This window comes from Pinus tabuliformis, chromosome Q (assembly GCF_031772625.1).
Source record: "Pinus tabuliformis cultivar Carrire ecotype Pingquan chromosome Q, CPIR1, whole genome shotgun sequence".
Lineage (NCBI taxonomy): Eukaryota > Viridiplantae > Streptophyta > Pinopsida > Pinales > Pinaceae > Pinus > Pinus tabuliformis.
In genome coordinates, this window is record NC_142296.1 from 10300965 (window position 1) to 10328645 (window position 27681).

Genomic DNA, 27681 nt, shown 5'->3' on the forward strand with positions numbered 1-27681 from the left:
CCCATGGTGACTTTGGCGGTTTGTTGTGCTGGACAACGAAAGCTGCTCCAAGCACTGCTCTGGAACTGTCACCCTTCAGGAACTGTGTCACCCTCTCTCGGCTCTACGTGAGCTAATCTGCTCCCAGTCAACCGCACAGAATCTCCCAGCGATACCTCTGAAGCCCTCTATGACTTCTGCGTCAACCTCTGCGGCGTCTGCGTCGGCCTCTACGGCTTCTACGTCAGCCTCTACGACCCTCTGCATCCTCTGTGTTGGCTCCTACAGTCTTTGCGTCAGCCCTCCTAGGCCTGTGATGTCTCTCCCGACAATTCACTGCCTCTCTGCGATGTATTCTTCAGCCTCTTGCTGAACTTCCCCTCACTACAACTGATCACTTGCTCGATTTCCTCAGCGAACCTTGCTTGAGAAAATCGAATTCACTGATCTCTCTTGGTGTGTCTCTAACTGACCCTCAAGCCTAATCTTATATTTTTCCTATTGACGATTCAACGGTCGAGATTAAGTCCCTAATCAACAGCGAAGATTAGCTCTGGCTTGATCCTCGTTATTTAGAACTTTCTCAACCATTTTATATTAATACACATTAATATTTTTATTTTCCTAAGTTTAGACTTAGGAACCCATTAAAAATATTAATTATTTTAATATGTTTTCATCCAGGTGGAATTTCTCCAAACGATTTCTGGGTCTTGGATATCTCATGTGCCTTAGCCTCTCCATCAAATTTCATGGCTAGAGCACATCTGATGCTACCGAAAATCAACATTTCTTCCCTACGAAGTGAATATCATACCCCTTATCCTGTAACTGGGATACTGAAATTAGGTTCATATGTTGGAAATAATACTGAGAGGGGGGGTGAATCAGTATTATCAGATCAATAATTTATTTTCAAAACTGATTTGTATACGCTACTTCAGCTTAGTGAACTAGCGTGTATACGCAACTATACTTAATGCAACCAGAACACATGCAGAGATCTTTTTGATTTACCCAAATTATCATGCATTGAACTTTAACCAGTATATTAGGAATTCATTAGACAGTGCAGTAAAAGCAGAATAAAGCATCACACAGAAGCAACACACATGAACACCAAGATATAAGGTGGAAACCCAATGTGGGTGAAAACCACCTGCTGCTGCCGTCTCTGTCTTCCTTTAATAATAAAAAAATTCTGTCTACAATTTTTTTACTGGTGCAGTCTTATACCAGTACGCAGGCTTCTACCTGCAGAAGGCTACAACCTTCTCTCATTCTCCAACTTCTACTGGAAGGGAGCTACAACCCCCTAGCTCTTGTACTAGCAGATATGTTTACTAGTACGTAGGTGTCGGCCTACAGAAGGCTACAACCTTCTCTTTTCTTCCAGGGACCACGTTTCATAAATTTTCAGACTGGATCCATCAACAACATCATAAGTGTAATTCAATCATCAAATATATCTGCATCAACCAATCACCTTTTGAACCAACCACAACCGAATCAATTAGTCACTTTGACAACCCATCAATCTGATACTGTCACTAGAATACAGTTACCAGAACCCAGACTAGAACCCAGAACTCTGCAACAAAAAACAACAACAACTAAAACATATTTTATAATGTATACGCTACTTTCATGTGCCGAACCTGCGTGTATACGCGCTTTCCGCAAAGCCAACCAGCATATACATCTGCAAATATTAATTCATAGTTCTACAGCTATACCAGACTTCAGTCATACCCAGATCATATCATTTACAGAATAATAAATGCGTCAGTATTCAGATCTAGAAAAAACACATAATGATAGTTCATTTTACGCCTTAAGATCCCTATCCATTAGTAGATCTTATCCTCCATCAACCGCTAAGGTTCCTCCTTGGTTAAAATCTAGCAATTTACCATAACCCAATAACCTGCATACTAGATCTCACACTTCATCAGATATTCAATGCTTGTGTGTTTTGGCATAATGATCTTCTCCTCCTTTTATAGTTTTAGGTCTTTCTCAATACGATGGACCAAACCACTTAGGACCAATACCTTGTGTTAGTGTCAGTCTTTCCAGCCTTCCTCCAATGATCAAATATGCTCTTACAAAGTGGTCTCAGAGTGTCAAGGTCAAATTTTGTCATTTCAAAGAGTTTTCAAGCAAAATTTGGTCACTAGGCATTAGGTCTAGGGTTTGCTTTCACTCCTTCTAAAGTTGTCCAAATGTTGGTCCATGTCACCATTCAGCTGAGTTTATCATCATTCATAGGGTTTTCATTATCATGTCAGTGTCTAATGAGTCATTTTACACCTTGTTCATGCTTCAGTTGCACCTAGGCAAGGTCATTTCCCTCTCCTAGGGTTTTGAAGGCAATTTCTCTTGGACGGTCAAATCATCGGAAAAACTTGTATCCAGATGTTCATACACCTTACCCTATCCTTAAAGTACCTTATCAAATGCTTCCCATCACTGAGATCCCCCAAATTCCTCATTTTTGCACAAACCCTAGTTTCTAGCTACAACTTGGCAATTTTCTAGGTTTGGCCTGTGTTTTGCCCTTTTGGACCCCTTCCCCTCGCTCAATCTCTGAGATTCCACTTTCCCTTGCTTCCTAACATCCCTCCCCACTCCCAAAAATTTCTCCAATAATTTAGAAGCCCCTTATCCCCTTCATTTCGCTCCATTTCGACAAAATTCCTTGTTTCACACATCGGGACAAGTCGCACTCAAATGATGTTCCAGAGCAATAAAAGATGAATTTTGGAAAACTGAGAGAGGTTTTTGTCCATAACATGCCAAAGAAGAAAAACCTCCTTCACTTTTTGCACAGGTGTCATGGTTTTAGAGAAATGTCAAAATTGCAATCGCCAGATCCAAGGAGGTTGGCCAAGGCACTAAAACGACAGAAAATGCCCGATCCACTCCAAATTTTGGCCAAAGCCTCTTTGACTGAGCATGGTACTTGATTGGGGACTCCCAGCCCAAATTTCAAAAAAAATTTGAGCATTTTGAGTCATTTGTGATTTTTTGGGCAAAAAACAGGTTTTCTCCACCAATGGGTCGCGCGCCTTTCGTTGGGCAACTCCATTTTGGGAAAACTCAGCATTTCTGGATTTGTCATGGAAAGTTACACTTGCTCAGCCATTGCCAAGAGATTTCATCAAGTTTTGAGCTTCCAGAAGGTCAAAAAACAAGCAACAAATGACTTTCTGCCACATTTTTGACACAGAGGAAGCAGTCTTGGGAGATTGCAATTTTGGAGGGGCAAATGACCACCAAATTCAGAAATTCCACTTGGGTTGGAAAGTAGACATCCAGAACTTTCCAACAAGCCCACTTTTGCCTCATTTGGACACCTGAAAGTGCCTCAAAAGTGCCTCCAAAGGCGTGCGACCCATTCAGGAATTGCGCGCGACCCATCAGGCAGTTTGCACAGGAATTCAACCTACAGCTCAGGAATTCGCCCAGCTTTGACCAACTTTGACTTGTGATGGGATTTTTCACCCTCTTTGATGTAATTAATGTAATTTTATGATATTTTGACACTTATTTACATATTTTAGAAGATTCATTCATGAAATAGCAAACATTTAATGAATGAATTGGTTTCCTAGCTTATAGAGACAAGTTGTTTTGACTGCCTAAATTTTAGTGCTCAGTTTAGAATTGGTTGAAACAGCTCCTAGAAGGATGAGCTCGACCCCTAGAGGCAGGGAAAGATGTTAGATGGCCTATATTATGTACTTTCTTGCTCATTTTCATGGTTGGACTCTTGAGGGATAAGCTCTATTGTATTACTCATTGTATCTCTGCAATTTTTGGCAAAGGAAGACCAGGGTTTTGCAGTCCTTTTTGAGATTCTTGTGGTCACATGTATTGATGGTGTGTTTCTCTTTATACTTGTAAGTGTGTTATGTGAATCATTTCCTTACTTTTCCTTCTACAAATTAGGCAAATGAAGTGTTAAAGTAGAATTCATGACTGTCATGCTCTGCTTTTAAGTTTGCTTAATATCAATGTTTTCAACTGTTTAAGGGGAATTCAAGGTTATTGCTTGCTCTCCTTAACTCCTCACCGGTCATTCTCATCCATCCACCTCTATCAAAGGCATCAATACTGTCTCCTACCTTGCCCCAAAGAACCCCCTGCAAAAACTGTGTCCAATCCCCGCACCCAAAATTGCCTTTCCCCAACTTTCCACCAAAATCTTAAAACTTCCAATTCAAACCTTTTTATCAGTTTACTAGCCTAAAATCAGTGTTTCCTTATTGGTTATCTCGCCCATTGAAGATCTTTACCGAGATATACCGGAGGGAGCCCTCTCCTGCCCCGTAGGGCTAGCTACGAGGCTAAGTGGTTTGATGTTGCCTTGGAGTTTGCCTTTCTCAACCTGAGGTGAAATTTCAAGCGCTAACACCTTGGATCAAATACTTAAGGTCAATACCTTGGACCAAACACCATGGACCAATACCATGGATCAAAATACCATGTACCAAATACTTCGGACCAAAACTTAGTTTTCCAAGATATACGCGCTTTTCTTTCTGTGAAAGTGCGTGTGTACGTTATACACTCCTTTTGTTCTGTTAACCTGCGTGTATATGTTGCTTGGTCAATGGTGAACCTGTGTATACCTCTCTTTCTTCATTCTGTGAAGACTGATTTGTAATTCTTTGCTGTTTGCCTGCTATACTCTGATTCCTTAAAGCTGCCCTACATTGCATTCTGTCACATCTGATATTTCTTTTGTAGATTCATCTAGTTACCATATACAAGTGAGTTGTTCTGCTACAAGTGGGTTGCCATCAAGTATAACACATACATCATAATGCCAACATCATACCCAATCCTGGCACATGCAATACATCTGTAGCGCTAGTGTTCTCTCTTGACTCCCTATGAAAATCTATGGTACCTCTCCCTACTAGAGTACATTTGTTTTGTTTCCCATAGTAATCTGGAAGTCCATCTGCTCCTCCTTGTAGCTAGAGAAATATTCTCTAACCCCTGTCATGTGTGCTGATGTTCCACTGTCTATATACCAGACACCCCGTGAAGCTGATCCTAATAAGCAAACAAATTTGTCCTCCAATTTGGAAGACAAATCTGAAGTCTCGTGAATGTTACTTATGTCCATGGTTATGTCGAAGAATTTATAGTGTGCTATTCCTTTTTTCCACCCCGACGTTGGCTCTGCTTCTAGTGAACTGCTGCCAAAAACTCTGTCTAGCTAGAGCTCTGCCCAATGAAAGTACAAAGCTTCTCTCTCTGCCTCTGGAATCACTCAATTTGGACGGATTGAATTTTTCTGCCCCTCTCAGAAAAATCGAACTTTCCTCAAGCAACTTGGCCTCCTGGCAAAATATTGTGCCGCCCATGGGAATTTCGGCTTGTTGCCCTTGCTGAGTAGCAAACTTCCTTTCCTCCATTTTTCTGAGTTCTCTCGCTGATCAATTGTGCTCTAATACCATTTGAAATTTTTATCTATTGCAGCATCTGGAAATCATTCTTCTAGCTGAAAATTTAATTATGTAGTTTATTTGCTACGACAAACAACGAATAAAATCATAACTGCAATTTTCACCATAAAAATACTGCGGAAAATAAAATACTAAAAACTGAGAAATTCTAGCACACACACAAGAATTTTTCCACAGTTCTTTTTGGACAATTGTCCTTGGAAAAACCCAATCCGGGAAAACCGGTGCAGCAGATGAGGGTTTTATTATTATTCTTCAGCGAAAATTTTGAGTACAATAATTTAGATGCCCAACTGAGAATCTAATCTGAGGAAAATACTAGCAAAATTATTGTGAGAATTTTCTCTCACCCCACAACTAATTTCTGCCAACGAAATTACCTCCCTAGCCTCTGCACTGAGCCTCCTGCATCACCCTCTGCGTAGAGCTTACGCTGGCCTAATGATAATTTTGGCCTTCCTTCCTTTGCCTCTTTCGGGGACTCGAAACCTTCCTCCCGGAATGCTGTTGCCCTCCTCTTCTACCTGCTACTCTCCCGGAATGCTATTGCCCTCCTCTTCTACCTGCTACTCACCCTCTAGCTCTATCTTCTGTGCTAAGCTACTGTGAGGGCAACTGAGTATCTGCATTGGTGTGTTCTCCATCACCACATCGACCTCTTCTTATAATCCATTATTGGAGCACCAACGACCAAGAGTAAAACATAATTGATGGCTAGGATAATTTCTCCATGTGAGTTTCTAGATGATTCTCAACTTATCTCAATTAGTACTAATTAATTAACCATATTCCCTAAGTTTAGACTTAGGAAATATTTAAAAACAGTGAAAAATCTAATTGAGACACTTCTAGGCGGAATTTCTAGAAATGATTTCTGGGTTCTGGGTTTTGGAGATCTCATGTATCTAGCCTCTCCACCAAATTTTGTGGCTAGAACACATCCGATGCTATCAAAACTATCAGGGGGTATGAAATTTGAGAGAAGAAGAGAGAGAGAGAGAGTATAGAGAGAGAAAAATAGGGCAAGATGCCTTGCTGGACCTCTGATCTTCTAAAAAAATGATGGGTTCCTTGTACATATGCCATGGGGTCTTCATATCTTGCTAGGTACTATTACTGCTCAAACTAGCAGGGTTCCTGAAAGGGGATCCTTGAAGGGTTACTACTATGCTAAGCGCAACAATGGAGCGATAGCCCAGTATCACCTTGACTAAGGCTCCCTATTCTTTATGGAATTTCACTGATGGGAGAAGACGTGTTAGGATAAGGATCACGAAATGGATGAAGCAATGATAGGGAGAGGGGTGTTCCTGGAAGCCTATTCACAAGAGAGGCTCAAATGTGTGGCTTGTTTGTCTTGGGAGACAAGATGGAAGGCTCTCTAGTAAGGGCTTGGGGAAAATTTCTAGGGTTAGGTTTTGAGTATGTGTCTTATAAAGGAGATCCCTAAGCCCTAGAATGCTTGTGGAAACTTGGGTTCCAGGTGATATTTGAAGAATTAACCTTGATAGTGCATGGCACCACACAGGACCAAGCAGTCCCGAGGTTCGGTTAAGGGGATAGGATTTAGCAAACAATGACATGCTTGACCTAATTAGGGAGGGGAAAGGGATCAAAGAATAAATTTTCAATGAAAGGCAATGCAGGGATCCTAGTGAGGTTTCTAGCCTAAGGAAAACCAAGGGCAAGAATTGGTCTTAATCTTCGAGCTAGGGCTTGCGATATCTCAAGATCCCACCGTCGGAATCTTATGAAATTTGGAACGCTTATTGAGGACACACCAGGGCAGTGGTGGACCAAAAATTGAAGTATTCGGATGGCTAGATAGTGAGATAATTGATGCCCTAGGTGACCTAGAGGACTAGACCTAGAGAAGAGGAAAGGGGAGAAGGTAAATAGGTTTAACGTGATCTTGGGTGGACCAGTGCCTAATCCTTTGGCGAGACTGGAGTCAGGTAGAATTATGACAATGGACCTGTGAATTTTCTAGGTCAAGGAGGCCTCAAAGTGAACTTCACTTGACACAAGGGCAACAACAAAAACAACTTCAAAGACTTTATACTTCGTTTTGAAACATAAATGGCTTGTCAAGATGAATTTATGTAATGAAGCATCCCTAGGAACATTCATTCATTATACATGGCCCATACATGAAGCATTCACTATCCAGGAACGAAGTTTCCACAACTTTGCATAAGAGATGCAGCAAATAAGCCCTAGTGTAGCGAAATCCCAGCAACAATGTACGTGACAAAATTAGAAAGAAAGAATACCATTAAATTGTACTTACATGTATAAGAATATATCCAAACATCCTAAAACAACTTGCCATCAATAAGCTCCAAGAAAGATGAAAATTATCCAAACATCAAAATTCATTCCATGCTCCAAAAATTCGTCCTCCGAGAAGGATAGCGAAAATATCTAAAGAGATACTAGTTCCAAATCCAAGTGATGATGCTAAAATGAATTCACATCACTTGTATTTATATACTTCTAATGAGTTCGATTTAGCTAATTAGGCCTACATTAGCCCCTAAAATAAAATAATGTGCAAAATAACTAACTTTTGGTGAAAAGCCCACCAAACTAGCTCACAAACAAAAGAATAAGCCTTTCAAGAGGTCAAATAATCAATAATACATGTTGTTGGGCCTTCTAAGAAGCCTAATGAAGTCCATAAGTGCCACAATGATGAATAGGACTCCCAAAAGTAGTGGACAAGGGGTTCGCCCCTTGTTCCCCAAATAGTAAACCTGTGGTGCTCCCAATGGGTGCGGGGGCACACAAGTAACCTCACGGGTCTCCAAGTAGATAGAAGATGCCTGTAGACTATCTGTATCGTCTCAGATGATGGTGTAAGTAATACCACATTAGCATATAAGTCCTGGATCATCTACCAAGTGCATGGTACAACTGTGGGGCTGGCTGGGCATGGTGAACCAGGTGCATCTTCCTTGTCCAATAGGTGAATCTCGAGCAATCTATGAACATCTCTAGGGATCCATGGAGTGTTGTCTATTGTTTTGGAGGCCCATGGCTCTCAACACACACCCTACATGTGTCATTGTAGCCCTATGGAGTGTTAGGACCCCATATAGGGAGACCAAACCCTAAAATGGAGACCATTTGCAATCCTACATAAGATCCAATGCATCCCCTAGCCTTCCAGTACAACAAGTCATCAAAGGAAATCGAGTTGAAGAGCTTACAAACCATGGACAACAGGTGGGCACCTCATAATGGCACGCCCTTCCATAGCGGGCTTTGGCATGTGCTAATGTCTCCAAGCTCCAAATGGGGTTAATCGAGTATCCTATTAGGTGGTTTCTACCTTTAAAGGGGATAATATGTCCAAGGTACATCCTTCAAAGGGTGGTGGAATGTGATAAAGAGATGCATGGAGTGTGGAATGAAAGGGGTAGCCCTGGGCCACATGCTGGGGTACAAGGGTAGCTAATAAGAGGAAAGCCCACACTTGGGTATATAATGTATAGGAGGGAGAAATCATGGTGCATGAGGTACCATGAGCTTGATTTTTCCACCTTTCTTTATATGCCTTTTGTCTTTTATGATGTTTCTTTGATTAACTGCTCGGGGCTCAAGGGATAAGAGCATGATGTGTAAGGTATAACAATGGATATATCCTTTAAGGTAGGGCGGTTCAATGCCCACCAAGGGTTGGGACAATCATGGGTTCCTGAATGATAAAGGAGGCTTATCTAGGGCCTATAGGAACCAGGGTGATGGCCATGAGAATGGGGTAGAGCTCATGCATTGGCTTTGTCCATGTGTTAAATGTGTTTGTCCTAACCATTTTTTGCATTTTGTGGTACATTTTCTTGTTGAATGTGGCGAATTATGCTTTTACTTTTCTTTTCATCTGCCTCAACCTCCGGGGCATCATTCTAAGCCCGACCCAAGGTGTGGGCAAGGGGAGGGCGAAGGATAAACCTATGTGGACCTAGAGGAGGGATGTGGACCCAGGTGGGAGAAATGATGAATGGGGTTATAATGAGTGGAAGGGGAGTAATACATGTGGATGAGGGAGTGGGACCACGCAACCAAAATCAGGGTTTCCTATGTAGTGCCATCCCTAAAGCCCAAAGGTCAGTAAAAGAGATCCGTGGGACTAGGGTCCAAGGTTAACATCGAAAAGAGGTTTGGGGGACAAGAGCACAGACCTATCCCACTCTTTCCGCCGAATCCGCTCATAAATCCATGCCCAAAAGTATCCATGATAAGCAAACTACAAGACTCAATTACCAAATGACAAGGCATACCTTTCAGTTTGGGAGGCCCACCTTCAAACATACGATAATGACAGATGGTTGAGGGACCACATGGCTGGCTCAGGTGGCAAAGAAATGGCACAACGAGCTAGTTGGTGGTTGCAAGGGGCTGCTCGCTGCCACCTGAGGATCATCTTCGAGAGAAAATTTCTTCTAGGGATATCACCCACAAAAGGGTGGGTAATAGGTACAACTTAGCAGGTAACAAGGCCATACAAAGACTTAATGAGCTTGCATACCTTATATTCCTGACCTTTTGTAGCAAATCCTTTTGGTTAAGACATGTAGACATTCTCTTTCAAGTATCCATTCAAGAAGGCTATTTTTACATCCATTTCATGAATCATCCACCTTTTCCATGTTGTCAAAGTCAACAATGTGCAAATTGTGTCCAAAGTTTTTTTTTTTCTTTGCATTTTGAACAAGCATATAAAATGACCATTATGAAAGGGTGTTAGAGATAATGATCATATTTATAACTTATAAATTTGGGAGATAGACTTAGATATATAATAAAGTCTATTAATAATGTGATGTAATAATATAGTAATTAATTATTAGTGTAGTGGTTATCAGCTAGGTATTTGGGAGTTATGTAACATACATCTCTTCCCCTACTCTGTAATGAGACAATGCATTATGTAATTAATAAATGAAACCACTCTTTCTCATTATTATGTTTATTCCTATCCATGCTTGTGTTTGTAAAAACCAATAATTAAATTGCATCAAATTGTTTGGAATTTCGATGTTTGGAGTGAACCTTCACCCATCATCAAAGAGATAGAAAAAATGCTTAGATATATTTTTCCTTTCAATTTTTATCAACGAGATTGTATGGCCTTGATTTTGATTCAATGTATCATTTCTTGTTATTGTGTACATGTTGATGATCATCTTGTATTATTGATATAGGTTTGCATGTAGCTTTGTCTTATATGCAAAGAGACTCTTCTACAGCATTATCTAAGAAAGATGTAGCTGGTTTCGAGCTTGTAGTAAGGAAGTTTATTTTCATCATAATTATAGCAATTCCCTCGATCGCATTATATAATTACATGCAGGTAAGCTACTTATATACAGTCTTTTAGTTTTGCGAAAATTCTATGAAATCAATAGTGTATAGGTGGTTGTTTATTTTAATTGGGGAATCTACTTAACGGTCTTCATTATATCATGCATTTCTGGCCCTTAAGTACTTCCAATTCGACATTGTTATCTTCCAGTTTTTTTTGTTTCACTGTAGTGATTGGTAAGATAAATCTGAAGCTATTTATTGTCTTCTTTATAGATATATAATTGTTGTTTGGTGATCATTGATGAAGCTTGACGTTAGTAGTTTCATATTCTTGATTAGTTCAATGCATGTGAATTTGTGCCTTAGAATGCTTTCCTTTTTAATTTCTAAATAGTGAGATGTGTTTTATTGGTTTCCTGCACTTGCAACTTTTTATTATTGCTTGTATTTTCTATTCTCTATCTTATTCCAATATAGATGAAGATTAATAGCAAACTAGCATGCTTTATCAAGTGATTACCCTACACTTTACAAAAAGGATCTCTCGTGATCCTATGCTTGACAATATTTTGACCTGTTGTATGGGCACAAATTGTGTAGGCTTTATTCTCTCCCTTGTTAATTAATATGGTATACCATTTTAATCTGATCTGATTGATTGTTTATTCAGGAACATATGTTTTCTGAGGGTTGTGATATCATTTAGACTTTATAATGGGTTCATTTGGAGAAGGCTATGGGCATTGACCACCGAATCTTTACTATGTTCCATTAATTGCACTCAATGTTAGCTACGGGCTCATCCTGATTCAATCATCTCAAGCAATAAGTCAGTATTAGGTAGCTAATAGATTGACTAAATCCATGATTTTTGGAGTTGTGTTGAAGATAACTTTGGTTGTATTTTTTTTTTGCTTAGATGATAGAAAATTGGAGAGGGATAGACACCCATTGTTTTGTTATAATTTAGTATTTACAGCTCTAGGTGACTAGTGTTCTTGTGATCTCAATGAAACAAGTAGATAACTCAATTTAATCAATGTCGAAATTAAATTTTGACAATAGTGTTGTAGAATTTTTTTTATTTTGGTAAGTTAGCAAAAAATGAAAATATATTTTAAGAAAATGTTAAGTTAGGATATGGACAAAAAGAATAAAGAAACAAAATGTTAGAAATATTTTGATGAATAAGTCCATAAATAAAATGTTAGAATAGATGCCCTAAAAAAGGAAGGCAAAAATAAATTAGGTTAGAAATAAAAGAAAAAATAACAAATTCTGAAAGTGTTGCACATCCAAATGCCACTACTCTTAGTCAATTTTATTATTGCAAATAAAATTGTGTGCAGCTTGTTAAAATGCCACACTAGTTCATACAATTCAATCGTACAGTTTAATCATGATTGGATTAGATTTAAATTTTTTGTTAATGGGTAGCAAATAAAATTGGCTCAATAGTTTAATCTGAGCAAATGGAAGCAATAAGGGATAGAAGTAGATTAATTATTAAAAGGAAAATGTTGAGTTGCTAGTCTAAATGCACTCGGGTGACTAAGATTGCAAAAAATGTTAGGAGAGTTAAGGGTAGGTAGAGAAATGAAATAAAATTGGAGCATGATAGGATTTTTATCCTAAGTCAAATCATTGGATATATGTGCATATAACGAATGGTTTTAATTAACCATTATTTGCTAAACCTCAATGTTATTCAGCTTTATCCATTGATTCCCTTCGGACCCCACACCTGTCACATCCATCATATCTTTTCGACCCCACCATCACCTTCCGCCTCACTTAATTAAACTCCCCCCATTTTCCTTTCATCCCTCGCATCTCCCTCCGATCTGACGGCCTACATTGCTCCTCGGCCCTCCCTTGCCGTTCGAACGTTATCAGCGGAAGGGGGGTCCGAAGTCAGCAGTTTTAGAAACCACCCTCCGAAACTGCCAACCTCCGCTCCTAGTTATTCGGGACTTAAAATCCCAAACCATTTACCGCCTAAACTCACTCCCAAACGTAGTTTTCAGCCTCCTCCATCACCGCCGCTCCCACGCCATCGTCTACGACAACACCCCGTCACTTCCTCTGTCCCATCATCCTACATGGACCAATCTTCCGCTTGTCTGCCTATTATCCATTTAATTCGCCACCCCTGCAAATGAGAATTCATACAAATTTAGCCGTTGATTAACGCACCCACTCCATTTTATGCCTTATAAACCTTGTTCTTTCATAAAAATTGTTACACAGTGTATTCCCGTAACTCAATTGATCACTGGATACTTGCAGCTTAGTCAAAACGACCAATTCACCATTCAAGCCAATTTTTTGTCCTGTTAACAAACGAGCCGGCATCCAAGTTCACTCAATTTATTTAAATTACACTGTTTTTTAGCCAACTCCTTCCCATTTCTGTCATTTTCAGTTTGTAATTCAATCAACAGAATGCCTCCTAAGGGGAAGGAAGTTGCAGAAACCCAAAATCCTCTCATTCATCCACAAGTTGATTTCCATCATACTCCCTTGGTTGACAGAGACTGTAAAATCCATGAGTCCTTGTTCGAATTTGACTTGTTTGAGATCTATTGTTGGATGGAGGACCAATTCATTGATCAAACTGACGAAATTGGACTTTGGGACTCCCATCTTCCTCATTACATTTTCCCTCAGATCCACAGAGCACCTGAATTCATCAGAAAATGCCATGCAGCTTATGACCCCACTCAAAGAGCTATTATCTCACCTACAGGAGAAATCTTGTGCTCCATCAATGCCCAGTCCATTGACCAGATGTTGCAAGCCCCAACTATTGTGCCAACCACTCCTTTTTCTCATGAAAGCCTAATAGAAGCCTATCAGAAGCTGGATTTCACTAAAAGAGCTCAAACCCTAGAACTTTTCCTAGCTGTAGATAACCCTCTGCCTAAAAGAAACCCTCCCTATGATTCATCTATATTCCCAGACAGAACCAAGCAAATTACCACCATTCTCTCTTATCTCCTTGGTTACTATTCTGATCAATATGTAGATGAAGCCATCATTGGTTTCTTGTCTATCTTTTCTGCTAGTTCCAAACCCACTGTTCTTTTTAACTTTAGTCAATTTCTAGCTGAGGCCATTCATGAACAATTTGTCCAGTTCAATATTGAAGAAGTATTCAAGTATGCTTCAGTACTTGTATATCTTTTTATCTATTTTCAGGGAGACAAGTTTCCATTCACTTTGCAGAAGCTAGATGAAGAAGGGAACTAGCAATCAGTTATCTTTTGGACTTCTATGGGAATGAAGGAGAAAGAAGAATTTTCATATAAACAATTCATAGAATTGTTTGTTCATCCAGCCATTAATCTTCTGAGCAGTACTCCAAAACCAAGGATTAGTGATGAAATTGTAAAAGTTTTGCAGCTAGTTGATCAAGCCACAATAGGAGATTGGTATCTTTACCAAAATTATACAGAGATCAGAGTCTTTGGCTGTGAGCTTCCACCTTACAAGCTGCCTAAGTACCTCCCTATGAGAATTTTTGCATTAGAATATATTAGGTAGAGGCTCAATGCAGATGAAGTGCATTTTGTGGCTGCAAAGAAGAAATCACAGTTTAAGCTAAAAGCTCAGGTTGGTCCATTCATCTATAACACTAGAGCAGCAGGAGAAGAAGCAGCCAGGTTATTTAAAGAGATGAAGTTTGGCCTCAACTTTACTTGGTCTTATGAACCAATTGGAGTGATTTCAAAACTCAGAGTAGAAAATAAATATACTCCATATCATCACACAGCCAGCCCTGCGATTGAGCAATACAAAAATCTGTTAGAATGGAAGGAAATGATCCAAATGGATCCTAGAACACTCTCTAAGTTTTCATGAACTCTTTAAAAATCATGCCAAAGATTCAAAGTCTTATAAAGATCAAGCTATTGGAGGGAATCCTCAAACAGTTGCAATGGCGATCAGTGCGGATCAATGAGGGCCGTCGATTTAGCACACAGAGTGGCGGACCATGGTAACGCGCGCTGACCCCAACCAGCAAATGCGGGGATAATTTTAAGCAACAGAGGTAGTTTCCGATATGCGATTAGTGACAAGTCGCTAATTGCATATCGCAGGGCAAGCCTCTCAGTGAAGAGAAGCCCCGAGCACCCGGACCTGAAATAATTATAAAATGCGGAAAACATTGTTCGGTTACGTCGGAGCGGGATTCCACAAAACCGGCAAAATATCGGAGGGGCTTCGAGCGGTAAGCAGTTTCAACTGAGTTCCTCCCGATGCCATACAGTGAGTGCCACGCGTCCCGGGGAAGAGAGAGAGAACCGCTCACATCGACGGGTAAACATCATGTTACTTAACCGCCCGATATGAACGATGACTGTTGGATCTATGGCCCCAAGATCAACGGCGAAGACCTATTCCGATGGATGACTGGATTTGACAAGGTTATGAAGCGAGGTCACATAGGATTTGAAGTCCGATATGGACGATGCATTGGCAAAAGGTCGTGTTTCGCGGGCATTCTTGGAGTTAATGGAAAAAACGGTCGTTTCAAATATGTCCAAGAGAACTGACACTCATCCGTTATGAAATAGGTGGCCACCTCCCTGTGAGGCGTTATACAGTGACTGATTACGCAGGACAGAGGGATTCAAACGGACAAAGGCAGGGGAACCGGAAAGCCAGGAAGCGGAAACAAACAGTCAGGAAGCAGATTGGCTTAAAAGCCACAAACTGACAGAGAGAGAAAAAAAAGAAGAGCAGTAGGCAGTAAGCCGAAAGCAGAGAGAAGAAGCCGAGCTGACCTACAGAAGCAAAGGCAACATCGAGCCAGAGTTAAGACAGAGATAGAGAGAGTCAGAGAGTCTGTGTACTCCAGAGAAGGCTTGAGAGGTTCAAGCGCACTCCTCTGTAATGCCTGTCATGTATGAGTCTCAAATTGGGCTCATACTACTGTGACCAATAGAGGTCAAGAGTTTAGTGAGGAGAGTCTGTGTACTCCAGAGACTTGGGGAATCCAAGTACAGTCTTACTGATTTGTATCTGTTGAGTGAGACTCAAATTGAGCTCACTGTTGTAAAAACTCTGCTTTGAAAACATAATAGAGAGGCCACCACTGAAGGCTGGACCAGGAGACGTAGCCCAAGAGTATTGGGTGAACTCCTTATTAAACTTGTTGTGTTTATATGTGTTGCATGTTATGTTTTCTTTAACTGCTTCATTGCTTGTGTATTTTGCAATCTTATTGATCTGTTGCATAAAATAACATAGGCACATCCATGAACATGAGTCTGTAATACCTTATTAATTGTCTTAGATTAATATCAAATTAGGAGAACACCCTTAAAGAAGCTGAAGAGTAGGTAGTCTCTACTTCAAATATACAAACTCCACTTGCATAGGAAAAGACAGCCAAACGAGGAAGGGAAGAACAATCATCCCCTACAGAAGAAGCATCAAGTAAAGGCTTTAGAATTGTACACAGAAAGAAGAGGCCTAAGATCTCCTTGAAGGTCAGTGCAACTAATGAGTCACAGAAAACAACATTTGATGGACTTGGAGAGACATCTCTTTTCACATAGTCTAGTGGATAGTCTACTCAGTCTCCCACTCATTCCACCACATCTCATGAACAATAGGTGATTCAGATCAGTGAAGGCAGTCAAAAGGATAAAGAAGATGATATTTTTCATGTTTTCAGTGAAATTAAGAAGAAGAATGAGGAATTAAAGTTAAACACTTATACTCAAACACTCTTCTAGTTCTCAAGCCAGACTTATTTTAGTCTTCGACTCTGAAAAGGGTAAGATGCAGATGGCTTTCTTACAAGCTTAGATTCCACAACCCAAAACTACTGCACATTACCAGAAGCAAACTTCCTTTGAATTCATTGTTAAAGATGTACATCCAATTGACCAAATTGTGATGCACAAATAGATTGGCCAAATGATTGCTTCCACTTTAACTAACACTGCCATGAGTCTGTCAAAGATGCAGGTTACCTTGGCTAATACACAGTCACAGCTCAAGCTTGAGAAAGTTTCCTCATTGGCAAAAGACACCAAGATCAAAGCTTTGGAAGATCTGGTGCTGAAGATGGGATATGATCCCTCTGATATAAACGCTACAAAAGAAATTGTCAAGAAGAAAAATGTTGAGATTTCAGCATTAAGGAAGCAACTCAAATTGCCAGCTTCAGAGGACCCAATGACTAAATAAATTGAAGAAATTGAGGCTCAGAAATCTGACATGATGAAGCTCATCATAGAACAAAATTTGCAAATAAAACAGATGGAGGAACAAATGGAAAAACTTGTCAAAGAGAAAGAGGAAGCTGTGAAAATGGCCAATATTCCAATGGATGTAGTTCCTCTTACAACAGTCTCTATAACTATAGTTTCTGCCTCAGGGACAGCAACAACCACAGGTACAACAGGAGTTGAACAACTTGTTGAAGCTGTTCAGAACCTGTCTATTCAAACAGAGGAAATCAAGAAATTGCAGGATCAGTTGAAGACACTACAACACATGAAAACAGTTGCAGACAACTCACATGCAGTTGAGTTGCAGAGGGCAAGAGGTCAAATTGAGGTATTGCAGAAAGAAGTCAAAGACTCTTACCTCGGAAATACACTGGGTTTAGTAAAGGAGATTATATGGGAAGAGATCATTGAATCAATCAAAGATATCTGGCCTTATATCAGAATAATTTTTTATCAAAAAGACTTGTTGGAAAAAGCTCAAGAAGCTATTGAAACTATCTCAAATCAACTTGAGGACAAGCCAGAAATAGCCACTGATATAATCAAGTTTCTGAATTCTAAAGACAACTATGAGCTTCAAGAATTGGGTATTGATGATAGGACAACAACCATATTGGAAGTGAAGAAAGTTATTACAAAGAAAAATCTCATTCTTCAGTTGGAGGAAAAGTGCAGCAGTGTTAATGTCATAGTCCAACGTTTTTTCAGCAGGCTGGAACCCTTGACCAACAAGGGTTTGCCCTCCATATTTGTGATAAATGATAAGTTAATGCCTATTGAAGACTATGTCTGCAAGCTTACAGAGGTCAAGACCAGTGCAGCTATAGTTTCAAATATAAAGGGTACAACAACACCAAGGCTTGTGCTGAATGCCCTCCGAGATACCTTTTTCATCCTTAATGAAATAAAACACATATTTTTAGTAAAACCTACTTTTACTAAATATACAGAAATGGATGAGGTTTATCGAAGGGTAACTAAGTTATCTATCCCAGATAATAAACGCTGGGAACAGTTAACTGATTTACTTGACTGAAAGAAAGATCAACAACATTCAGCATTTTGGGGAACAGTCATCAACAGGTCAACAACATTCAGAATTTTGAGGAATAGTCATCAACAGTTCAACAACAAAATAGTGACAGATCGACTATTAGTTCATTTTTCCTGATTTTGTATTAAGTTATTTTTGTAAATTTGTTTAAGATATTTTCTTAACACTCAACTTGTATAAATAACTCTCTTCTACGAGTTATCAAAGGTGGTACCTTTCATAAGCAATTTTGTAAAAGCATTGATGTACAAGCTGTTTCTAGATCACTGATAATAAAGCAAAGGATTCTGAATTTGGTCTCATATAGTTTTGTTTTCTTCTATAAGTTTTTCATGTGTTTCATTCATTTTGTTTATTCTTCATGTGCTTAAATTTTACAGAGATATTAGGTGAGAATAAATGTGTTACAGTTATTCTTAAAATTCCTTTTTGAAGTTATTATCATAAAGAGATTGAGATATTGGACTGTCTGTCTAAAAGGCTCCCTCTAAATCATAAAATTGTAAGCATCTTATGTAATCTTAAGCATAGTTTGTTTAACTTTTGAACATTGGACAAAGGTTTTCCATTTATGATAATTTATCTTTCTATCTGAAATCTAAATTAATTATATCTCCTTACAATTCTTTCTACACACCTTATAAATTCAAGTCACTGTGTGAAGTTGAAAAACAGCCCTTTGATTATCTATTAGTACTATCTAAAAGAGTTAATACATCATTCTTACAGTTTGTCTATGTATTGGTCCTCCATAAAAAACTAAATTCAAAACCCCTAAACAAATATCTTAGATGCTTTGGCATGATTAATTGACCATTATCATCTCAGAGGAACAACACATAGCATCAATCACACAATAGCTAGAAATCAAACAATGGAAACATAGAAATAAATTTCACACATATAGGTCAAATCAGCTTTTATTCCTTCGAAAACATTACAATGAAACCTCCTTAGATGCTTTGGCATGATTAATTGACCATTATCATCTCAGAGGAACAACACATAGCATCAATCACACAATAGCTAGAAATCAAACAGTGGAAACATAGAATAAATTTCACACATATAGGTAATTACTTCTTCAAATCAGCTTTTATTCCTTCGAAAACATTACAAGGAAACCTCCACACGCTGCCCCCAAAAAACAGCATGCATGGATACCAAAAAGGCCTTGAATTTGCACTTCCACAACCTGTTAGAGATGTACAACTGCTGAAAAATCAGCAACAACAATTCTCTGTTGTAAGCACTGCTGTATGGACTGTATGGCTGCTATACACTGCTGCTCTATGGATTCCGTACAATTGTACAGATTCATATGGCATTTTTTTTATGGCTGTACTGATGTCTGTATTAGAATATCTCTATTTAGTATTTAATGCTCAGTCTTTTAGCTGTTGCTATTTTTATTCTTTTAGCAGTTTCTTAGATGAAACTGTTTGTTTCTATATTCTACATAGAAACCTGATGTTTCTATTATTGTAAATATCCTTGTATTATCATTGAGCTGTTTGCTCCTGGTTAATCAATTCATTCAATATTCTTTTACATGAGTGTTTCGAACTGTTTTATGGTATCGGAGCTCAGGGATTTTTTTTCGAAATAATTTTTCATAGATTGAAAAATTCAGTAGTTCATTTCGAAACTGCTCTCAGGGTCTGCAGATTTCTTGACCTTCATTCCTTTCTAAGGTCGAGCCCTCTGTAAGCCAGGTAGCCTTCACTTAGTCTTAGCCTCCGCTTTGCTCATTGTGATAAAAGCTTACAGTCGTCAATCTCGATACAGAAAGGGATTTATCTCCTGCATTATCGTGAACAGTTTATTTGTTTTGAAGTCGTGAAGGACCGCCGACGCTTTTGAAGAATCAAGATTCGAAATAGAGCTGTGGGGTCTGTTCTGAGGAGGGTTCCGGATCCATTCAAATCAAGGCACGCTAGAAACATATCAAAATTCCGGCACTTTCCAGCGGCACCAAAATTTGAATTGCTTTGCCATACGGGAACGTGGCAACACACTTTCGTTGCGGCTTTGCTCCTACTTTCTGCTTCATCAGCTGCTTCCCAGTCGTTGAATACCTCCAGTGATTCGATCCTGGGCAAAGATTTCAATACAATCGATAAACAAGGTGTCGAGTACTTGCGATTGTTCGCGGAAGATATCAGCTGGTCCAACAACCTGGTGCTTGGGTTGCTAGTGCCCCGAAGCATTTGGTCGCCTCTGCCTAGGGTTTTGCAGACATGGCTTCGTAACTATATTGCTGGAACTCTTGTGTATTTTGTATCCGGAAGCCTTTGGTCCTTTTATATTTATTACTGGAAGCGCAATATCTACATTCCGGCAGATAGAGCCCGTCCGAAGCGTTTTGGCTCACGGTGTTCTCCAGATAGAGTCCGTCTGAGACCCGACTGTGCCCGCAATTCATATATATACTCTAAGTTAAGACGTGCAGGACGAGATCCGAGCCACTGGTATTTGCTGAGAAATCAAAGTTTTTTTTAACAGAGCGAGACCCGACTGTGCCCGCAATTCGTATATACATTCTAGCTAAGACGTGCAGGACGAGATCCTAGCCACCGTTACTTGCTGAAGAATCAAAGTTTTTTTGTTAACAGAGCGAGATCATTCAGATCACGTGACGGCCGCGAGATTCTTCAGGTCACGTGACGACAGTGTCAAATAAAGGTATTCTCCAGATTCACGTTTTTTTTTGCTTAGAAAGTGGACTAAAGATTATTGTGATCTGATCTGAAGCGGTGGGACCAGAATAAAGTATCATAGTTATTTTTTTAAGAAAAAAAAAAAAAAAAAAACGTGATCAAACCAGCATCACAGTCATTTTTAAAGTGGCGTGATCAGATCTGAGTAATTTTTTTTTTGTGGGCAAGTCTATTTCTTTCACAACAGAATTTATTAACAATTTGGTACAGTCATCTTGAAAGAAGATTTTTAAGCAGGCAGCTACACTTGGTTGTGTGTCAAACTTCTGTATTATCTTTGGGAAAATGGCCACGCTCAGCAATCTGATGTTAGAAGGAAATCAACGCTTTAATGGCAGCAACTATAACATTTGAAAACAAAGAATGCTGACCATTTTTGAATACAGGCGTCTTGATCAGCTCATTTTGGGCAAAGAGCCTCGTCCCGGTACAGCTGGTACCGATCAAGATAAATTTGATGATCGAAATCGGGAGGCTGTTATGCTTCTCAAGCTCTCTGTCGCTGATGATCAGTTACCACAGATTCCCTCTGGCAAGACCGCTGCCGAAATTTGGCAACAGTTGAAAGAACTGCACGAGACATCTGACAAAAGCAGAGCATTTTTTCTCAAAAATCAGTTGTTCTCCATCATGATGGATGAACATATGTCTTTACAGGAACATCTCAACAAAATTAAAGACATTCGAGATCAGCTCGAAGCCATTGGTCGGACCATGGAGGAAGAAGATATGGTAGTCATTACTCTGAAGAGTCTACCAAAATCTTATGAACACTTCATCGAAACACTCAACATTACAACCACAAATGTTGATCTGAAGTTTTCAGATTTATGTACCAAACTTCTGCAGCAGAATCGGTGGAAACAGCAGTTTGGTAGTGGTACTTCATCAGTGCCCTCGGAAAATGCATTTGCTGCAAAATATCAGTCCTATCAGTCTTTTCAGCAGAAAGGTTCTCCTCAGTCTTTTGATCCTGCTAGGAAGAAAAGTGTGCAGTGTAATTACTGTCACAGGTTCGGTCACATGAAGAAAGATTGCCGACAGAGGATTGCTTCTGAACAGAAGAAACAGGGAGGGCCAAATCAGACAGCGAATGTTGCAGAACATTCCGAGCAGACAGATTCTGCCTTTTATGCCTTTATGGCTAAAAGGTCTTCAGAACATGTTCCGTCCTCTGCATGGTACATTGATTCTGGTGCATCACGCCACTTCTCTCACAGGCGTGACTGGTTTATTGACTTCTCACCTTTCAGTGATTTAGTGGTATTTGGTGGAGGTGAAAAGTACAATGTAGCTGGCAGGGGTACAGTTCAAATTCAGTCTGGTGGACGCACGCTCATATTTCTAAATGTATACTACGTTCCTGGTATGGAGATTAATCTGCTATCTGTCAGCCAGATTATGAGGAATTCTCCTCAGCTTGATGTTATGTTCAGTGCACACAAGTGCTCCATCATTGACAGGGAGACCAGTCTAACAGTTGCTGTTGGCCTAGAGGACCATGGTCTATACAGGCTACTTGACACCGGTGACTTTCCAGAAGTGGCTCTAGTAGCACGTGTTTCTCCCATCAGCACTCTATGGCATCAGCGATATGGGCATCTCAATATGCAGTATCTCTCTCAGCTCTCTCGGGAGGGACTTGTGTCGGATTACCTGATATTCAGACTCAGCAGTTGGGGGTATGCAGCGCCTGTCAAGCGGGAAAGCAACATCGGTCTTCATTCAAAAATGGAGAATCTTGGCGCGCATCTAAGGTACTTCAGTTACTTCATGCTGATATTTGTGGTCCTATGAATACAGCTTCTATCACTACTTGCAAATATTTTTTACTTATTGTAGATGACTTCAGTAGAAAGATGTGGGTGTATTTTTTAAAAAATAAATCTGATGCTCTTAGTACCTTTCAGAAGTTTAAAACCTTAGTTGAAAAAGAATCTGGTTGTAATATCATGACCCTTAGGACCGACAATGGGGGGGAATTTTGTTCCTCAGCTTTTGCCAACTTCTGTGATATTCATGGCATCAAACGTCAATTAACCACACCTTACACTCCCCAGCAGAACAGTGTTGTCGAGCGTCGCAACCGCACGGTTGTTGAAATGGCTCGTTCCATGTTACAACACAGGAGTGTTCCAAACAAATTCTGGGCTGAAGCAGTATTTACTGCTGTTTACCTTCTTAACCGATCACCTACTCAGGCTGTTAAAGGGAAGACTCCTGAAGAAGTTTGGTCTGGTCGTAAGCCTAAGAACAGTCATCTCAAAGTATTTGGCTCAGTTGCATATGTTTGGATTCCATCTGCTAAGCGTTCTAAGTTGGATCCCAAAAGTCAGAAACTCATGATGACAGGGTACAGTGATCATCACAAGGCCTATAGATTGATAGATATAACCACTGGTCGTCTTAGCTTCAGTCGAGATGTAGTATTTGATGAAGACAGAGGATTCTTTCAGTCTTCTTCTTCTGAGTAGCGTTCTGAGGATCAGCCTCACAGTGTTCTTCTTCCAGTCAGTCCACCTGATGGGAGGGATGATGTAGCATCAGTATTTAATAATACTCTATCTGAGCTTCCTCCAGAAGCTAATCCTCCTCTTGCTGTCCCTATTGCTCTTGAGCCTTCTCCACCTTCTCCTGATATTGGTTCCTCTACTCCTGATATAGGTTCTTCTTCTCTTCGGCCAAAATGGTGGGCTAAAACCATAGCTGATCTCCGGGATGATGAGCTTCTTGAAGGTAGAACTTCTAGACATAAGAATAGACAACAGTCTACAGTCAATTTTGCTCTTATGGCTAACCTACACAGTATTTTTGAGCCTCAAACCTATTCAGAGGCTAAGGGTACATCTGAGTGGGAAAAGGCTATGGAAGCCGAATTCCAGAGTCTTCAGAAGAATCACACCTGGACACTTTCTGATCTTCCTGCCGAAAAAAAGCCCATAGGCTGCAAATGGGTGTATAAAGTGAAATACAAAGCTGATGGAACCATAGACAAGTATAAAGCTCGTCTTGTGGCTCGAGGGTTCTCACAAAAGGAAGGCATCGATTATGAGGAGACTTTTGCTCCTACAGCCAAGATGAGTACCATAAGGCTTGTTCTTGCCCTAGCAGCTCAGTTCAATTGGAAAGTTCATCAGATGGATGTAAAGAGTGCTTTCCTAAATGGTGATCTTCAAGAAGAAGTCTACATGATGCAGCCTCCAGGATTCAAGGTTGCTGGTCAAGAACAGAAAGTGTGTCGGTTAGCTAAAGCAATCTATGGATTGAAGCAAGCTCCTCGGGCTTGGTACCTGAAAATTGACCAGTACTTGACAGATCAGGGTTTTCAGCGGAGCCCATCTGATGCAAACCTGTATATCAAGCATACTGGTGATGATATCTTGTTTGTGGTTGTCTATGTGGATGATCATATCATTACTGGCAGCTCTGCACATTTGATCCATGGGATCAAACAAGATCTATGCAGAACTTTTGAGATGACAGACTTGGGACTTCTTCATTATTGTCTGGGGGTTGAAGTGTGGCAGACTGAAAATCAGATCTTTCTCTCTCAGTCCAAGTATGCAAAAAATCTTGTGGAAAGGTTCAGAATGCAGGATTGCAAACCGACCACGACTCCTATGGAACCAGGGCTCAAACTTTCAGCTCAGTCATCCTCTCCCCTTGTGGATGAAACTTTATTTAGGCAATTAGTGGGCAGTCTCATCTATCTTACTGCTACCAGACCTGACATCAGTTTTGCAGTAAGCTACATTTCTCGCTTTATGTCAGCTCCTAAAGCTGATCATTGGATAGCAGCAAAGCGGGTGCTACGATATGTGCGTGGTACTTCTGATTATGGCCTCTTATATACTCGCAGCTCCAATCCTATTCTCCGTGGCTACACTGACTCTGACTGGGCCGGTTCGGTTGATGACCGTAAATCTACAGCTGGGTATGTATTTAGTCTAGGATCTGGTGCTGTTACTTGGACTAGTAAGAAGCAACAGGCAGTGGCTCTCTCCTCAACAGAAGCAGAGTATCGGGGAGCAGTTAAGGCATCCTGTGAGGCAGTTTGGCTTCGTCGTATGCTTGCAGATATGCATGTTTTCCAGACAGGGCCTACTTCTTTGTTTTGTGATAATCAGGGAGTGCTCAAACTTGCCAAGAATCCAGTTTTTCATGAACGAACAAAGCATGTGGAAACTCATTGCCACTACATTCGACAGCTGGTTGAAGACGGCTCAGTTCAGTTGCACTATGTTCCCACAACAGAGCAGCCCGCCGACATTTTCACCAAGCCTCTTGGTCCTGATAAATTTGTAAAATTCCGCGGGTCTATTGGTGTTGTAAATAGATTGAGCATTAAGGGAGGGTATTAGAATATCTCTATTTAGTATTTAATGCTCAGTCTTTTAGCTGTTGCTATTTTTATTCTTTTAGCAGTTTCTTAGATGAAACTGTTTGTTTCTATATTCTACATAGAAACCTGATGTTTCTATTATTGTAAATATCCTTGTATTATCATTGCGCTGTTTGCTCCTGGTTAATCAATTCATTCAATATTCTTTTACATGAGTGTTTCGAACTGTTTTAGTCTGTAGGACTATACAAAACTGATGTCTCAAAGTATGTGCTGCTTGGGAATGTCTCTGTAATATCCCAAGTGTGGAAATTACTAAGACATTTGCCCAATTTTGATGAAATTAATAAAAAAGGGGAAAATATTATTTTATTAGAAAAGGGTGGCAAATACTATTTTATTAGAAAAAGGCGGCAAAAATTCACTTAGTGGAAAATGACCCCCACCAATAAAATAATATTAAAAATGGGAATCTAGAAGCTTGGAAGAAGACTCAATGAAAAGTTAGAAAAGGAGGTTGGAATCATTTGCTAATAATTATAGCTGATGATCTTTCATTGTTATTGAAGAGAAACTCAAGCAAGTTTCAGATCAAGGGTTTCAAGTGAAATCCTCACCCTAGTTTCAGTGGATCTCATTGCCACCCTAGCTAGTCTTTCTCCTTCTTCGGTGGACATTATTGCCACCCTAGTTGGATTATTTTTCCAGTATTGTTACTGGAGATCTAACTAAGTTTATTTGCAGAGGAGCTTCAGTATTGTGGAGAAAATTTGTTATCGCAGGAAGGCAAGGTTCGTCATTGCAAGAGGTCGAAGTTTTCTAGGGCTACATTATCCTTCAAAGGCTAATTTATTCTTCTCCAAAGAGGTCAAGTTTCATGTGCTAAAGAGACCATCTTCTTTTTTTCCAAGGGGCCAAAAATATTAGTAACCAAAGAGGGACGTGTTGCACTCTTTTTATCAAAGCTCCAAGGAAGTAGATGTACTAGTTTTTTTCAAAGGATCGAGATCATCAAGCCATCAGTCTATTGAGTCATTGTAAACTCATTCTGCAAAATTTGTAATGTAAATAATGCTAGCAAGACCGTGTATGTATGTAACGACCTGGGTAAGCTTATTATTTTGGCGAAAATTTCATCCGAGGTTTTTTGTCTCACTGACTCATCTGTGTTTCTAAACACGGATAGTCAGCAAAGTTTTTTCCTCCAACCCCATCCCAAAGCTAGTGTGAAATTTGTCATCAAAGTCTTAGGCGAGTTCTAGTGTTTTAGTTGAGTCTTATGTGAAAGCTAAGTCACCTGACACGGGGATTCGGGATTCGTAGGATACAGGGATTCGAGTGTCGGATTCGGACACGTTGACCCCCCGGAACAGGGTACGTAGGATTTGTTATATATTATTTTATATATATATATATATATATTAAAAATTAGATATCTCTTACACAAATTCTCATTAATGATACAAATTCATTGATTTCAAACATAGATCTTCATCTAGATTTTAGTTTTACTGTTTACAAAGTAAGTTAGTAACATTATAGTATGCACAGTACATACAAAATTCAAATATTTGCATAAACCCTCACAAACCCTCCCAAACCTCATAACCCTCATAAACCCTCACAAACCTCATAAATCTCATAAACCCTCACTCATAAACCCTCACAAACCTCATAAACCTCATAAACCCTCATTTTTTTGGGATTCGAATCCCAAAATCGGGACACGACCAGGATTCGATGGTGTCCTGTTAGGACACGTGGTGTCCCATTTTAGGATTAGAATTCCCATCGAATCGTGTCGGATTCGTGGGATTCAGACATGTGGCTTGTTTTGGACGAATCCGGTTTCATAGTGTGAAAGTGATTTGGGAATAATTTAAGCTAATTGGCTAAATTATTTTATTACGAATCACTTGGTCTACTAGATGATGTTGTATCACAAAATTGGGTGTTTAATTTGAGGGTCTATACCGAATAGGTGTTCTCCCTTTGAGGGTTGAAAATGTAATCATCTTATGTGAAAAATATTTTAGTGAATGGTCCCTCATACTTAGATGCCATGGATAAAATATTAGAGGGTGAAAAAATTATTAATCCCTTGAAGTGTCAATTAATTAAATTTTTTGGCAAAAATAAATTAAAATCGTAAGCCATAAGTTTCATTAATTAGAGTCAAAATTAAAGTCCTAGAAAACTTAAATTCTCCAAGCAAAAAAAATTGTGAGTATCAAAGAAATTAAATTTTAGAAGTCCCCCACCAAGGAAATATTGAAAATTTCAAGAAGAATTGGACCCTTGGACCTTGGTGAATAAGTCAAAGTCAATTTTTTGAGAAAATTAGCTCAAAATAATCGTTTTTGAGCTAATAAAAAATGGGTTAAATGAGAAATTCGAAAATTCCTCAAAAATAATTATTTCAAAGGCAAAGATTAAAAGTTGATCAAGGATTTATCGACGATCGAGATTATTTTGACGAGGATCAAGCCAACTAACTATTATTTTTCCACTTGGAGGATTTATCTATAAATTAGGAGTCTTTTGT

The 27681-nt window shown here is 39.6% G+C and overlaps 1 protein-coding gene across 1 annotated transcript in view; it reads left to right on the plus strand.

Annotated features, from left to right (window-relative positions):
• LOC149218012 (uncharacterized) overlaps nucleotides 1–27681 on the plus strand; it is a 306427-nt gene that overhangs the window by 45354 nt on the left and 233392 nt on the right. The window contains exon 2 of the mRNA XM_089382332.1: nucleotides 10670–10818. Coding sequence (XP_089238458.1) covers nucleotides 10670–10818 — 149 coding nt within the window. The remainder of the gene's footprint in view (nucleotides 1–10669; nucleotides 10819–27681) is intronic.